Raw genomic sequence first — 16,788 nt, 5'->3', positions numbered from 1 at the left:
GCTATACATATTAGCTATAACCTATTGAAAAACATATTTAATAGGTATACGGCATTACAAAAACTGTTGCACACGCGGTGTTTCTAAAGTGTACACCATATCAATTGGCAGCTGTATTGTGCGTAGAAGTATGAAAATATACATTCCATTTCAAGGGCTTTTAAAGTATTACTTTTTTGACTGAAAACCCAAAGTTTTTCCGTTTTGGGCATTTTGGGCTGGTGAAAGATCACGAGAATTTTAAATCTAGTTTCTAATATTCGCCTCAATGCAATCCTAAATACGACACGAATTATACCGTTACATTATTTCAACAGCATGGGAATGACTTTATCTGTTCTGCTCATGTATGATGACTTACCCATTTACAACCAATCGAACCAACTTTTTCCAATTCTAAAAAGAAAAACTACATGCAATGGGGTACTGCCAGTAGAGCCTATAGGTCCTTAGCCGCTCTGCAAAGACATTTCAGCCAAATTTTTTTTTTTCTAAATTTAGTTCAAAATCGCGTAAATTCCCATGATAAACTCTATATCATGAATAAAGAGAAGTTACATGTGTTAACATAGTGTTAATACTTTTTTACTGGTGACAGAGGTTTGTTTCCGAAAACTGATTCCGTGGTTTAGAATTTGTTAGTCAGGCCGGGTACGAAAATCATATATATTTAATGAAATCAAAAATATTCTTAACTACAAAATATTTGGCAATATAGCACAGTTGGAATGAACTAAAATAAAGTGACTTGGTTTCCTCACTAATATTACATCTTATCCACACTGGTGGTGAAAAAGATCACCACATTTGTTTCTGACCCGATCACGTCAAATTAATTAATAATATTAGCTACGTATTTGTCATCGACTGAACATTTACAAGAACTTGAGTATACAGTTAAGTGAACGAGGTTAGAGTGCTCTTCAAAGCTCTATGAAACAACGTGAATTGTTGCAAAACGTCAGATACGAAGCCGAAAAAGTGGCATTTCAAACTATATTTTTTCTTATTATAAGCAAAAGTTACGTTTTATAAGCAACAGCTTTTGCCGATATAATACGCCCGTTTCCCATGATATGCTAAAGTATTTTGTTAGAGAGCGACTGGACATGTTTTAGTCATACAGTACAACATGTCATACTAATCGCAGTCTGTGTCTTGTACTGTATAGATGAATTTAGACAGAAAAAACAAAAGGGTAAGCATTTCGATTGCACATCAAACTATTTAAACGCTTTTAGTTTGTTGAAACCTTGCCAAAATATAATATCTCGTTTTCTAATATTACACGATGTAGACTAAATCTATACGTACTATTCTTAGTTCAGTTCCACATATACAGTGCATAACCATGAAAGTAATATTGGCTGGATATTCAAAAACTGGCACCAAGTCTATTGCAGCTGCTCTGCGACAACTTGGTTACCAAGTTTATGATTTTATGGATCACTTTTGGTATCACTACGATGACTGGATAAGGATTATGCAGAAAGGACCAAATGTGGAGGATTTTCAGAGGATGTATAAAGATGTGGATGCATTAACTGGCGCACCGATTTACATTTTCTGGGAGGAAATTCACAAGGCATTTCCAGATGCAAAAGTGATTCAGTTAAATACTTCAAATGAACTTTGTTGAGTTAATTTAAAATTGATTCAACAATTTATACTGTGCTTCTGTTTTAGATTATTTTGTCAGTCCGTGACGAGAATGAATGGTATCAAAGCTACATTGGACACGGAGACAAGTTCAGGACTTACTACAATTATCCGATGACACAAATCCTTACTCCAACTGGCGGAAAGTATTTCAAATTTTATCGGGCCACAGGTGAAAAAACTGGTGATGAATAAAAATTCATCTGCTAATGCTTTTTCCCTGATGTTTTACCCGTACTGGAAATTACATTTTCGCTCAACTTGAGCTTTGGAAATCAAATCAAATGTGATAGTTACTATGTTCAGCTTATAAGTGTTTTGAGTGTTAGGTTTCTAGCATCTCATGGATTTCAATTTTTATTTTATGTTTCATGTTTAGTGAGAGTAAATTTGGGAATTGACATGCTCAGCCCGTTTGATTTTTCTTATCATTACAATGAAAGTATGGTCAGGATGAAGTATCATCAAAACAATATGTATTGTGCGCAGGTAACTTTACGACGGAAGGATGGGAACCGTTGTGTGCTTTCCTAGGCAAAGAAGTTCCAAGCGAGCCTTTTCCACATCGCAATATAGGAGCAGTTTTCATTGAAGATTTGAAGGATGTTCATCCAGCCATGAACAGAATAGAACTGGAATTGAAAATTGTTATTTCCATTTTGATTGGCGTGGGAATCTACACAAGTTATAAGACCTACAGAAGTGGTTGTCTATGGAACGCTGCCAAGTTTTTCACAAGTTTTTTCCAGGGTCGATTTAGTTTCGTTTGAAATTTAATTGCTAACGAAGAGCATATGAGTAAAATGTAGGAGTGAACTTCTGTACTGCTATAAGTCTAATCTCTAAAACATATGTGAGAGCTTAGCCTATAATCTTTTTGCTTTCACTATAGGTAAATACTGGATTGTGCTTCACAAGCATACAGAATTCGGAGAATACATAACGTACAGATATATTGCTATATGAGTTTGGAAAATTATTTTAAAGAAAGTTTTAAAAAAGTCTATTTTCAATCATTCAATCTGAGTAATCATTTTATTAATCTAAACAAATTTCCCGCAGCTATTAAGACCAGTTATTTTTAACTTTGATAATAAGTTACTCTATAATTGTTCAGTATGTTTAACTCTTGTTTTACCAGTTTGATATGGTGGTTTTATGACTATACAAGAACACAATGTATCTTATTTTCAGTTTGATAAGTATAACGGTTTCTAATTGAACTAGAAAATAATAAAAAGAATGCTTAGAATAAGACTTGGTAAACGCTGCTGACTCGACTTGACTTGGGAATGTAATTAAATTAATCAATTTCACTTGGAGCTGCGCAGTCAGGACTCAGGACCACTAGGACTTGTTTCCCTCACTGTCAATGCCTCCAGCGCCCTAGCCGTGAGTCAGGTTCCTGCTACTTTTCTGCTGGGTCTAAACCGTAATTGCATATGAATTGATGACGTCACAATGGGGGAGACAGGCTTTGGCACTACACCGGTAACTGCGGTAAAAACAAGAATGCTTTACGAGTTTATGCACTGTAGTCTGTGACACTTTTATGCTGAAAGTAATCATCAGCTACACCTACACTTATATATTTATACCTATTGAAACGTATCTCATTTCCATCTAAAACCCGTTAGCTAGCCTACCATACCTAACTCAAGTCCCAGTCATCAGGCATATTGCTTTAACCTTGTGACATCATAATCATCACCCCTCGTCATAATAGGAGGCGAATTTTACGATACAACTTTACCAATAACAGTTTATTGCATATTAGTGCGAATTGTTTCACCAATATGTTTACAGACAATTTACGCTTAGATTTAAGGTCAATTTTTTTTAGGATTTGGACTATTATCATCTAATATTCAAATATAGTGGTACGAATTTTACCAAGTGACTATTTCACCGTATGTCAGTCGCGCAGCCAGTTGTTAAACATTGGGGGTTAGGTTAGGAGAATGTGTATGCAAAAAGTTTATTTAAGCTATTTAGCATTTAATTGGAGTTAGATTTAGATTAGAAGGTAGATTTAGGTTACTATGTTATAAAATTTAAACAAGGTTAACAAGAAACTGTGCAAATGTGAAAACTGTGAAATTTATGGTAAACTTTTTTGTCATCCATGGAAATCCTGCTGTGGTTATTATCTTAACCTTACAACATTTTCTGTCCATAATAAACCTTGAGCTCTACTTTAACCTACTTTGATTATAAAACAAAATTTATAGCAATACATAAAAATAAACTCAGTAGTTTTGTCTACATTTCAAATCGCAGTTGTGATTTTCCAAATAGGCTAGCCAGGGGTGGGCAAACTACGGCCCGCGGTCCCATTTTATGCGGCCCCATTTTATGCGGCCCGCCGGCACTTGCAGAAACTCCTACTCATCACTTATTGTTTTAATTAAACAGGTTACATGACAAATTATTACACTTTACGAGTGTGTTTTTCTCTTCACTTTCAGTGCGTAAACACACACACGTCAGTCGCGCATGTATTGCAACATGCTTTCAGCAACTAGCCGTACACTTCTCACGCATTGTTTGATTCAATTGTTTGATCATAAAATACAAATACGGTAGCGGCTACCGTAGGCCTTTGGGATGAAGATTGCGTAGCTTTAAACGTAACTGAGTGTGAAATGCAAAAATTGTGTTTAATATGAATATGCGTTTATTTACACACCGGGTAAATTTTCCTACTTTGTAATGAGAGTGTGCGGCCCGCCGGCTGCAATATTTTTTCTAATGCGGCCGGCAGTACAAAAAGTTTGCCCATCCCTGGGCTAGCCGCTAGCGAGTATGGCAGTCCTTCGCCAGTTAATGGCTATAATGTCACACAGCAATTGGACAAAGAAAGTCGTTTTAATTCTTAGTCCTAACTAAAGAGTATAAAAGTCTTTCATAACAAATAAATAGGTTAGCAGAATAGAATTTTAATCGTTCGCTCCAGGCTCAGGCCCTCACCCTTCACGATACTTCCTCTTTCCTTCACGAGCCACAATCAAGCACCATGGGCGAAACTGCTTTTGGCTGAACGTATAAGCTAAGCTAAAGTAATCGGCATGCCAATTAGGTCATCCTTTTCAAATTTTAACTGACCCTATAAAACCAATAGTGTTTTCAACATTTGATAATAAAAATAACTGAAAACTGTTCGAGAAATGATTTTCCTAAAAATCATTATGGCTTTAACGCGGGGTCCGTAACAAATGCTACTTTTACTACATTGTAAATCCGGTGTCGTGAGAAATATCGACCTCCCTTAGTGACGTAATAAATTCATTGATTCAGTACACAATAAGCTCTATACACAAGTAGCATACTGAACTTACAAACAGAAATAGACCAAAGATTACTAAGTACGTGACTTAATAATCTTTGGTCAAACTCAGTTACAGTACAGTAGTTGGCGTTGTGTAAAAAGCGTAGCACACTTAATTCTGCCAGGTTGATATTTATAAAGCTAGCAGACATTGTCTGCCAGAAAGTCTCTGTTAGCCGGATGCAGGTCATCAGCACATGTTTTAACAAACAGATGCATTTGATATGGTACTACAGTAGTACCTTCTACTCTGATAAAGTGGTAGAACGGTAGGATAGAGTCAATTTCTGTTGTAATACGGTATAACTATATAAGAGACTAACCTAATTGTTGTTTACCGTATTTCTATTACGTATTTTTCTGCTTTGGTAAACAGCCGCCGGAAAAATACCGGTATCGTAAGTGTCTATTCTAGGCTACACTTCACCAGTTCACCGCCCACCGGTTATGGACTGAAACCTCAATTCTTTGTTTTATTTTTTATAAATTGACGTTCAAACCACTCGTTTTTCAATGTTTGCTTATAATGAATCGGCAAGAAGATGAAAAAATTTAGCGTGCTTGTTGATAAATCTCTTGCATGCGGCTGCCACACTTTCCACTGTGTGTAAGAATCATGTGCGTGCAACTCACTTGCCTTATTTTGTGACAAACTGAAAACTATTTGATTATAATTTGATTTGTATAAACCCCTTCTTGTTCGATTTGATGTCACAATACGTGGTCAGCGAAGCATGCGACCAAAAAGTGCGTAAGACTGTAAAAGTTTGTATGGCATTAACTGCATGTAACAGAAGCCTGTTTTTAGGCAGTTAGTTGGTAATTTATTTGTGACAAGAGCTAACATTTGTTGATGCATTGATGATATATACTTGAGCAGCTTCAAGAAAGGACACTGGTGCATTTATCAAATTATTTAACATGGTATGTCAGCCAGTTTTTCAATTTCATGCATTAAAATAGACTCCACTTATTGTGACCACCTTGGGATCGGATCATTGTGGTCACAATAACCGAAACTGTTATAGTACTTTAACCACATCAAAATGATCATATAAAACAGGTGGTTATAATATCCATGGTCATATCAATTGTTCTACTCCATTATCATTTTTGTTGTAAATAAAAATAATAGGTGAAACAGGATTGTGACATTTATGTACCGGTACTTATAATTTATGAATATGTTTAGCATAATGTATCATTTTGAATCAGTCTTTGAAAGTGTTATTTTAGATAAAATTGAACAGTTTGTAAAATTTTGCAAATTGTCCTAATGAGCTTGGTTGTTCTAATAGTAAAAGATGAGCTACATGTTACAGCTAAAACGGTACATAATGTGCAAAATGTTAAACTAAAGGCAATAGTCCAAATTCCTTATAATCGTGATATCAGATGTTTATCAGTATAATTAATCATTTGGTTATGAGTCATGAAATTTTTCTGCACTAACGCAGTTAAATATAAGCAATGATATGGATGAAATCATTGACATGATCCATGGGCATTGTATTGTATTTGAAGTTGCACGTGAATTTGCTTAAACATGCTTAATATATACCATTAACACAGTGTAAGATAACTTAATGTGCCTACATCTTTCAGAAACCGTTAATGTTACAAGGTCATGAAAGGTCAATCACTCAAATAAAATATAACCGAGAGGGAGACCTATTGTTTTCAGTTGCCAAAGATTCCACTCCTAATGTTTGGTATACAATAAATGGAGAAAGGTATACTATGTAATGTTTATGTTTAAATATTGAGCCCCCAAAAATTTTACCGGGTTATATATATATTTATTTCATGTTATTAAATATATGACATATTGTTATAATTTTTTTTAGTGGACCATGATGGAATGTGTTTATTTGCAAACTTTTTAAATTGGCCAACTTCGTTTGAAAGATAGGCTCCTTAGTCTTTCAATAATATCTTTTTTGCTTTTGTTGTCTTTAATGTTCAGGTTAGGCACATACGATGGGCACAGAGGAACAGTGTGGTCAGTCGATGTAAACTGGGATTCAACAAAGCTTTTAACAGGCGCAGCAGATTTAAGCTCAAGGCTTTGGGACTGTGAGACAGGTGAAGTTTGCGATCATTTTTTTTACATTATAATTCTTTCAAAAAATATTTGTCATCACACAGACACTTCCCAGAACTTGATGTTAAGCAATTATTTCCAGAAAATAACACTCGTTTTTCTAGATCAGATGTTTGCTTTTGGTTTTATTTACAATAGCCTAATGATTTTTCACAGGAGCTGTTATCAATGTGTACGAAACAAAATCTTCTGTGAGAAGTTGTAATTTCAGTTTTTGTGGCAATTTATTTAACTACACAACTGACAGACAGATGAAACACGAACCCAGAATTTGTGTTTTTGACATCAGAGAGCCAGGTACTTCAAAACCATATTGTTGTTGTTACAGGTTGGGAATTGATTTCTTCTATCTGTTGTCTTGAAATCTTTGTTTTTCTTAATCTTCTTTTCTTCTTTAGCTGATGCTGAACCAGCACTGAGTTTTGTTGTTGACACAAAGGAAATGTCGAAACCAATGTGTTCCTTGTGGGGTGCGCTTAACGAATACCTTATAACTGGCCATGATGATGGAACCATCAGTCACTGGGATTTAAAAGTAAGTTCCTTCTCTCTTAAGTAATCTTGCATGTGTTATAATCATATTTTTTGGCAAAAATTTCGTAACCCAAGAAATTATTTATTACATAAAATAAATATACTTAAAAAAATTACTGTCATTTTTTTTAACCGATATTGTGCTTTGCTTTCTATAAACGATTGTTTGTATAAGTCTTGCTCTTTATGTTAAAATTCCAATCTCTGTTTCCTAAGACGTGTTGTATGCTTTTACTGAGCCATGTAGAAGATGGTTTACCAGAAAATATCAATTAGGAAGATACTAAAATGAAACTGACTTGTTGACTATGGTTTTCCTTAGGCATTGTGGTGATCGACAATTCAGTATGATTTGATATCACAATGGCTCTAAACGAAGACCATTTGCAGTGCATAAAAAATCATTTTATAATGTGTCTATTTTGGTAAACTTTTTTTGGAAATTTTTTAGTTTCTTATATTTCGGTCCTGGTGTTTTCTGTTATTTTACAGTTTATTTTGTTATGATGATTTCCATTTTGGTATTTTAATTGTAACTGACATGTTCACCAGCTCTCACAAGACAGTATTGATTGTTTTGGCGAGTAATTTGTTATTTTTTTTAATAATATCCACTAACCAGCTACCACTTTTATTAATAACCAACATTTTACAGACTGGCCAGTTATTGCACAGTGTCAAGGAGCATACAATGTTAATAAAAGACATGCAGTTAAGCTCTGATCAAATGATGCTGGTAACAGCAAGCAAGGACAAAACAGCGAAGGTAACTATTAAGTTACATATCTTTCATTTAAAAAAGTTTTTCAGTGGCTACAATCTAACTTAATGCTTGAAGATAAAGCTAGTTTTGTTTTAAGATTTCTGTAAATGTCTATCTGATATATAAGTTTTGGAAATCTTATCACTATCAGTATATATTTTTTGCTTTAGCTGTATGATGCTCCAACCCTGGAACATTTGAAAACGTATAAAACTGATCGTCCTGTCAACTCGGCTGCTATATCTCCCATCCGCGATCATGTAAGCTTTGAAATGTTAGCTTAATGCTTCGGGTTTTCTCGTAAGAATTGTAAATGGTAGTAGTTGAATCAACTCAAGTTGTCTCATAAACAAATCTTTAGGTCAACGGAACTGCCTCTGGTTTTATATTGCCTAGTTTTTCACAAACAGTCATGTTTTGTTTGTTCTCATCCATCCCAGCAATTAGACGTTGTGTTATTAACTTATTATAGTTTCATAAACCATTTAGATGAATGAAGGAGGGTCACTTTCCCCGTTTATGTCAATTAAACGTTTTACATGCAGGTTGTCCTTGGCGGTGGACAAGAAGCCATGGAAGTAACTACAACCAGCACCAAAGTCGGAAAATTTGATGCAAAGTTTTTCCATCTGGTATTTGAAGAAGAATTTGGAAGAGTAAAGGGTCATTTTGGACCTATTAACAGCCTTGCGTTTCATCCAAATGGAAAAAGGTACTTGCCAATTATGTTTATTTTTACTCTTATTCCATCATATTTAGGCAACTGAAACACAGTCGCAGTTTCAACTATTTAATGGGGGAAGTAACATTTCAACAGTAAGTACAATAACGATTTTTTATACGCAGTTATTCAAGTGGTGGTGAAGACGGCTTCGTTCGAATGCATGAATTTGACCAATCATATCTTGATTTTGAATTTGAATGCTAATCGCTTCCATTCCACTTTTAGCATTTATAGTGCTAAAACTTGTGTGTCGCTGATTTCAAGGGAAAGAGTCTTGGTGTAAAAATTGTCCTACTTTGCTTCAGGTTTTGTGCGCGCACTGGCCGGTATAGTCGCCAAAGAAATTTTAAATAAAGCAACAGAAACAAAATAGTAGTTTTTAAAACGTACAGTGTAAAGTCGATTTCCATGGAAAATCAGTTCCAATGCTCGAACTCCTAAAGTTTTTGTCTTACTGAGACCTCTTTCGAACCTTCGTTGTCATCTTTGTGTTTCAAGCAAGCGGTGGTTCGGTTAAGCTACTAAATTAATTTTGTTATTCGATGGCTAGGCGCAGTCTGGTACCGGAGTATACCATGCTTTATTTACATATCAAACGTTTGGTCTGTACAACCTAATAAAATGCTCGAATATTTTGTTACAACTAAGTTATGCGTTGCGATGAAATGTCAAGTGTCCGTCAGTTTTCTAAAATCGGGGGTCCGATTCGTATCAGTTTAATTCTTCAACTCAACATCGGCGACGTTGATAGGTTTCTGGTAGCTGCGGTATTTGCAGAAGCATCCAACAGCTAACAAGATTACAAGCAGGATGATCAAAGCAAAGGCGGTATAGTACAACCCCTCACTCGTCCGCCATCTGTCAATCATGTTCATCATCTTGTCCTTATCATCTCGCTGCTGGCTGATTTCCGATGTGGACCTGGTTGTGCTAGTAGTAGATGTGCTGGTTAACGCTGTCGAGGACGAGGAAGGCGATGAGTTTGGTCTCGGGTCCTGAGCTGGAAAATACAGACAAGTTACAAAGTTTCGCGCAAAATCTTGTCCAGTGGAATGAGTCCGTTGTGCCCAGTACTCTTACCAATACAAGTTTTATCATCTCCGTCGAGTTTGAATCCTTCATCACACCAACATTTTATCTGGTCGTTCACAGTTTCGTGACATCCGTCGGAACATTCCTAGAGCAAAAAAACAATGGTTACCCATATTCAAATGGAAGTTTGTGCTTGGAAACAAGGGCCAAATTTAGTTATTCCGTTAAGAAATCCAGCATTTATTTAAAAATCAATGAAATTGGATAACTACCGGTGTATAACTTAATCTTTTTTTATAGTAGCCCAATACAAGCTGCTGATGTAATGAAAGCACAGCAACCTCACTGCATGTATTTATCCGCATGCCTTTTGTGTTTCCACTTTAGTCTAGGGCCTAGATTCCTAGAAAGACTTACCGGGCATTCAGCAATCGTAAACGAATCACTTATCTGTACCAGAGTTTTACCCGGCCCCTTGTTGGCGCTACGGCGCTTTCTTTTGCTGCAAATCTATAGTAAAATTAAAGCGTTGCTTGTTCACTACGTTTAAACATAGACATATTTTTCATTATTCTTCAACGATTTTTTACAACGTCATTCGTCATAGTGTTTGCTTCTGTTTCCAAAACATTGTCCTTAAGCTAAGGCAGGCTATAACCAAAGTTAGCATCAGGCATTCGCAAAGAAATACCTGTGCGGTACAATTTTGGAACACTGGGTCACAGATGTCGACTAAGCAGCGAAGCTCGTATTCTTGCATGCTGTTGGTGAGACTAGAGTTAAACGGAGAATTAAAAGCGAGTTGGACGACGTTTGGTTCTGAGTAAACCGTTACTACAGTTGATGCATCAGTCGGGCAACTGCTTTGAATGATATTGTAAGTAACTCCGTTAAACAGATTCCTTATAGAGCAAGTCAGTACCTGTTGAAACAAAGGAACAAACTTCGTTATACCTAGTCACTGCGTAACTACATATCGAAGACTGCGTAAACCTAATTGTTTAAAAAAGTTCACTGTAGATATCTTTTGCAATAACCATACCTTGAAACCTATGTTACACAAAACCTATTCACCATGGGTTACCTTTAATATGAAAGGTTCGTTGTTTTCTACAGAAATATTAGCACGAATCTGGTCACTAATTGAGTAGACCGTGGTGTTTGTTGTCGATACGAAATCGGTCTCCCCAGACAAACGCAAAGTGATATCAAAAGAAAAATTTGCCGAAGGCATCAGGTTAAATGTGAATTCTCTGCATAGACCAAACAGGCATTTAATGTTACGCCGTCAGTTTGACCACGTAAATTGTTTGTTAAAACTCGTTTTTCCAACAACTACTGTAAGGCGAATATCCGTATTGATAGATTACTTACGGTTTCCAAGGAATCACTGAATTAGCCGTTGAAACATTATACGACTTTTGATATAAACATCCGAAAGTGAATACTGTACAGGAGTCACGTGAGACTATCACTGATGGATTGATTCCGCTGGTGATAAGAATGGCACGATAAGAAAATTCCAGCATTTCGTTTTCTGTCTGCGTGTGCATATAAAAACTTCTTTAAATTTTTTGCACAGATTGCTTCAGTAAATCTTTCCTTTATGATAAGTTACAAAGAATATGTGGTGTAGTTTCAAAACGTGTTATATGATTTACTCAAAAGCGCTTCATTCCTAATCAAAAAGCACACATTACTGTCCTCCAAGGCTTTTACTTAGTCCTACTTGAGGTTATGGCTATGAAAACACATAGCTATTTCAGCATTGCTTACAGTGACATTCCGCGCAAAACAGCTGGTAAAACCAATAGCGATTTCGAAGTAATCCGTTTTGCTTTCCAGCATGCAATTAGGATCCATCACGTCGGGCTCATCGGAATCAATTAGAAACACCTGATCTACTTTCAGGTAGTCAAAAAGGGAATCCAGGTATGTCTTCGATACTCTGAAAAACGATTTTTTGAATTTTCTTTTCTTTTTTAGAAGAAAATTCTGGTAATGATAGAATCATACTTGATAGTGATGTTTCCAGGATTGCACTCAATCGTGGCATTTTCTTGCGCCTGTACGTGCAACACATACAAACCTGCGACCCAAAGGCAAACTAGACCTAACTTCATGTCCTATATTCTTGCTTGTATTACTTTTAAATACTTTAGGATACCAACACAAGCTTCAAAAAATGTTAAAACATTGAGTGGTATGGCAGTGGCCATCTGCTAAAGCTGTAAGCGTTTAGTCGCCCATAAGCTGATATCAAGCTTTACCTTGGGTGTGCTCGGTTATGAAGCACGAAACATAGTAGTAGGCCTAAACTATGGTAAGTTTATGTTATTAATTTATATATAATTAAGCTATTCTAGTTTATGTATACAAACAATATATTTCAGCAAAGGTTTTTTTCTTAAATTTATCAGACTGTTGTTTATAGAGAAATATATATTTTGCCTATAATAGCGGCACCTTCAGTTTCTGAAATTGCAAGCAATAAAACACAACAAAACAAAACGATTAAACCATAATAATATCTAGTAATTGAAATTAAGTTTATAGCCACATAACGCTGCATCTCGCAATTTTATTGCATTTAATCGTGTATATAAAGAACTCCATATCATATTCCTCATTTATAGCGATAACATTGTTTCAACGCACCCTAGCATCCAAACCTTAAATTATCATCTTACATCTCAGGATTTGCGGAAATTGATGACTCATAAACAATTCGAAGCAAGCAGCGTAATTGTTATTCAGATGACATTATTTCCGACTCCATTAAAATGCATTGTTTTGCTGGCCGCGAGAGAGCGTTCGGTGTTAGCACGCAAAATCCTTCACTGAGCAATCCTGTACTGTACACAACCTTAATTACGTACAGACTACAGTAACCGCTTTTACAAACGCCTTTTGTATACAAAATATCACCATCAAAATGTAGCTGGCCTGATCGAATAACAATTGGTGTTAGCGACCAGCAAATGCAAAAAACTCAAAAGTTAAGTTGTACATACATAGGAAAACTAGCAAAATCAAACACAAAGATTAATTTAGGGCTCCTATCTCACGAAGCAATAATTTAAGCCAACCAACAATTCACTAGTTACCGAATTCCGATCTTACAAGAACTAGATTTTTCTGCAGTCCTATGCTATACCATGGAAAGTTTTTAACTCGAAATTAAAAGGAACAATAAATTTATTTTGAGTCATGCAAAGTTAATAGAAGTAGCAGTAATTAAGAAATGTTAAAATGAGAGACGCATTTTGGAAATGAGCATTTCAGTTTTGACACGCTCTTGACACCGTTAGATCTTGTAAACTCCAGCCAAAACGATGCGCATCGGTACATGCGCTTCTCCATGTAAGCTCACACAAATGTCAATCATGTTCGGGGTCGTATAAAAGGTCCGCGGAATTTCTCTTGTTTTGTCGTGAAAATAGTAAACTACCAACGTCCAATATAACCTATGGTAAGGATTATAATAATGGTTTTTCATTTCCATAAATGGAAATTACTTTTCCTTATGACAAAGGTTTTGCATACAACGTATAATGATAAATATTACTTGCAATCTCCTCGCGTCCAGTTAGCGATAAATACAAAAAGAATAAAATCACAAGAGCAAAGTTTACGCAGCTTATTAGTGTTTATACTCAACTATTGATAAATAACTACCGACATGTGAGTCCGCCGCATCTCTATGGATATTAAGCGGTAGGCGAGCTCAATCGCTATACCATTTCTATACGGATCTTTCCATTTCTGTTCCTATTTTGATAACTTACTTTTAGTCGAACGCAATCAGCTATTTGTGCAGTTATGAGTTACGAATAACTGTGTTATATGCTCATAACGTTGTAAATATGGAATTGCGACCAAATATTCTAAGATCCTTAACGTTGGAGTCGATCATCATTTGGAATCATTAAACGTAGGCTATATACAGTCAAGCATAAGTCTTAATTGTTGACAATGCCACCAACGCAGAAGATTCGTGTGTTTGGAAACTTAAACCTATTTTCACTAGGTGTGGCTTCTCCTGCACACAGTCACAGCAAAACGTGGCGTACAGTTGCATTGTTTGCTGTAGAAACTTGAAATTTGGTGACTTTTCCTAAAAAATGTTCAGCTCTCTGTCCATGTTTGTTTTATAAAGTTGGATTTTGTAATTTTTGAGATATTGTGATATTTTCATAATTTTTCTCTCTCTCCGCCTTGAAGCGTATCGTTTTCGTTTACTCATTTACGCACCACTAACTCCACTAACTATTCTCTTGCGTTCTCTTCTCGCGGTCAGCTGGTTTTCCGCGCAGCGGGGGCGCGGCGTAACAAGAAAAATTTCTAGAAATGTATCACTTTTACAAATACTAAATTTACACTAAATTCACTTTCTTTAGTTTTACAATTATGATGTATACAGGAAGCCAGATGTTTTTGCTACTAACCTGTAAAAATCCGATCAGTTTACGACGTATAGTTTTCGAGTAATTACCGATTGAAAATGCGTGTGCAGTGACGGCCACACCTAGTTAAAATCGTAAAGTCGCGAGCCCAGTTTGGATAGGGTTAAAAAAACTCGCTGCTTTAAGTTGATCTACTTAATAGGCTACTGAAATTCTAACTGTGTTTTTGTAAATCTCTACAAAGCTTTTCTTCCTGTTTTATTTGTCGATTTATATTTTTCTGCCTTGAAATTGCGATAAAACTCGGCACTGGCCGAGACCGAGTGACCGTCTGGATAATAAGTTAATAACCGAAGTCCGGAATACAATTCATTAACCATCACATCACAACAAAAAACCGTAGAAACTGTTTACTTTTCGTAACCACGATTAGTGCGTTACTGCTCGCTAATTTACCAAATTTGGAAATACTTTGGTGGAAGCATTACCCAAACTCAAGGATTCCAAGGTGCCCCCCTCCCAGCTTATAGCCTATTCTTCTCCGTGAACCCGATCATTGAAAATTATAAGGATTTCAAATACAGTTTTATATTAAATTTGTTTTTTTCAGATTTAAACTCTATAGTAAAACAATTGTACTAAAATTGACTACCCACTGAAGTGTCTGAAAGATCATAGATTAGCAAAGTTGGCCGGTGACTTCACAGCATGGTGATCAATCGATGATGTCTATATATCGCCGCTAACATGAAAAATTTGGTCCCCCCATTGTGACGAAAAACGCATAGAGTGACTCAGCGGAATGCTTTCATGCCCAAGACAATTTTAGTCTGAACCATGCTGGCAGCAAAATTTGTTTTATCATTTAACTTTTTAACATTTGTGTAGTTCTTTCTTTGTCTTCATTTCTTCACGGGGTTTTCGTTTCTTTATATGAATGGGAAGTAGGCCTAATTCAAAAGAATTGATTACAGAGCAAAACTTAACATCACAGCAACTAGTAGGCTACCGGCTAATTGGTTTTAAATTTGGTACTTTATTAAATAAAAAAAATATCCTGCACGTACGCAGTAGGCTACGTAGACCTACGGTACCGTACGCAGTAAACTACGGAGGCCTATGGTAGTACGTAGAAGGCCAGGCTTACGTAGACCTATAGCAATGATTGGCAAACTGCGGCTCGCCGACATATTTTTTGTGGCTCTTCTAGCTGAATAGTAATATCCATTATTATTGTTCATTACCCACGCATTGTTTACCGTATTTGTATTGACACTACTGGTTTTGCGGTTCGCTACTGTTTGTAGTTTTCCGCAAGTGACTCTTTCATTTGTGATAAATATATCGATTAATGTAATATAAAATTGTGTACTACATAGAATTCTCATCTATGGAATCAGTGAATCATAACACTGCGTGACGTAATCAACTGCTTCTCCTGTGCGTGCATTTTGATTCATTCAGTCTTTTTGGTTTTTACGTTCAACGCCGCAACATGTCTTTATGCTGTTGCTGTCACAATGTTCTAGATGTATTCGTTCAAAGAAGCTTCAAATATAATCAGATTATACAGTAGTCATTCCTGTGTCATTATTGCTGAAGTCTATCAAAGTTCACTGTTAAGATATACACAAGTAAACAGACTTTGTAAGAAAGTGGGCAAACCTTACAGGTTAAGGTACCATATACCACTTTTCATTACACATTGAACAAGTTTGCCCAAAACTATAGGCCTAGGTCCTATAGTTTTAAATTAGGTTCACGTTAGATTAGCTTATAATTACTACAATCCTAACTAAGTGAGTTTAATCAATCAACGTCAATTACTTTAGCTAAAAAAAAACTTTAACTAAATGCATTAATCCCGCGCTCGTTCAGGTTAAAACTGTCTTCGACCCAAGAGCATTCGCCAAAAAAATTGTATAAAAGCATTCTGCTGAGTCACTCTGTGCGTTTTACAACACAATGAAGGGACCATATTTTACGGGGGGACCAAAATTTTCACAACACTGAAGCTTCACAGACAATGCACAGACCAAACGCATTTTCAGTGCATCAAAGCATTAAAAACGATTTCTACTATAAGCAGCGGTACTGTACATAACAAAACAACAAAAAACATTAAATGTAAAAAGTACATGATTAGTTATTGGAACGGCTGACTGGAAAGAGTAAGTTAATTTAAAGAAATTCATTTCCAAAAACATGTCAAATTGACAGTTTCGTCGTGTCTAAACA

The 16,788-nt window shown here is 35.9% G+C and overlaps 3 protein-coding genes across 3 annotated transcripts; 2 read left to right on the top strand and 1 right to left on the bottom strand.

Moving 5' to 3' along the window:
• The first annotated feature begins 1,304 nt into the window (after nucleotides 1-1,304).
• On the top strand, nucleotides 1,305-2,475 carry LOC143450106 (uncharacterized). Its single transcript, XM_076950517.1, has 3 exons — nucleotides 1,305-1,603; nucleotides 1,687-1,831; nucleotides 2,149-2,475. Exons 1-3 carry the CDS (start codon nucleotides 1,352-1,354, stop codon nucleotides 2,427-2,429), a joined length of 678 nt encoding a protein of 225 aa, XP_076806632.1. The 5' UTR covers nucleotides 1,305-1,351; the 3' UTR covers nucleotides 2,430-2,475.
• A 3,284-nt stretch (nucleotides 2,476-5,759) lies between these two features.
• Nucleotides 5,760-9,482, top strand: LOC143449940 (eukaryotic translation initiation factor 3 subunit I-like). The gene is made up of 9 exons (XM_076950288.1): nucleotides 5,760-5,911; nucleotides 6,593-6,720; nucleotides 6,954-7,072; nucleotides 7,248-7,388; nucleotides 7,490-7,626; nucleotides 8,281-8,391; nucleotides 8,559-8,648; nucleotides 8,934-9,100; nucleotides 9,235-9,482. Exons 1-9 carry the CDS (start codon nucleotides 5,909-5,911, stop codon nucleotides 9,314-9,316), a joined length of 978 nt encoding a protein of 325 aa, XP_076806403.1. The 5' UTR covers nucleotides 5,760-5,908; the 3' UTR covers nucleotides 9,317-9,482.
• A 194-nt stretch (nucleotides 9,483-9,676) lies between these two features.
• LOC143449939 (uncharacterized) lies at nucleotides 9,677-12,791 on the bottom strand. The gene is made up of 8 exons (XM_076950287.1): nucleotides 12,161-12,791; nucleotides 11,921-12,092; nucleotides 11,519-11,685; nucleotides 11,229-11,397; nucleotides 10,836-11,066; nucleotides 10,562-10,654; nucleotides 10,193-10,289; nucleotides 9,677-10,112 (listed from the first exon to the last, which is right to left on the bottom strand). Exons 1-8 carry the CDS (start codon nucleotides 12,265-12,267, stop codon nucleotides 9,829-9,831), a joined length of 1,320 nt encoding a protein of 439 aa, XP_076806402.1. The 5' UTR covers nucleotides 12,268-12,791; the 3' UTR covers nucleotides 9,677-9,828.
• Between the last annotated feature and the right edge of the window lie 3,997 nt (nucleotides 12,792-16,788).

Source organism: Clavelina lepadiformis, chromosome 3 (genome assembly GCF_947623445.1).
Source record: "Clavelina lepadiformis chromosome 3, kaClaLepa1.1, whole genome shotgun sequence".
Taxonomy (NCBI): Eukaryota; Metazoa; Chordata; class Ascidiacea; order Aplousobranchia; family Clavelinidae; genus Clavelina; species Clavelina lepadiformis.
The sequence above is the reverse complement of the archived record's forward strand: the minus strand, read 5'-3'. Positions and strand labels throughout refer to the sequence as shown.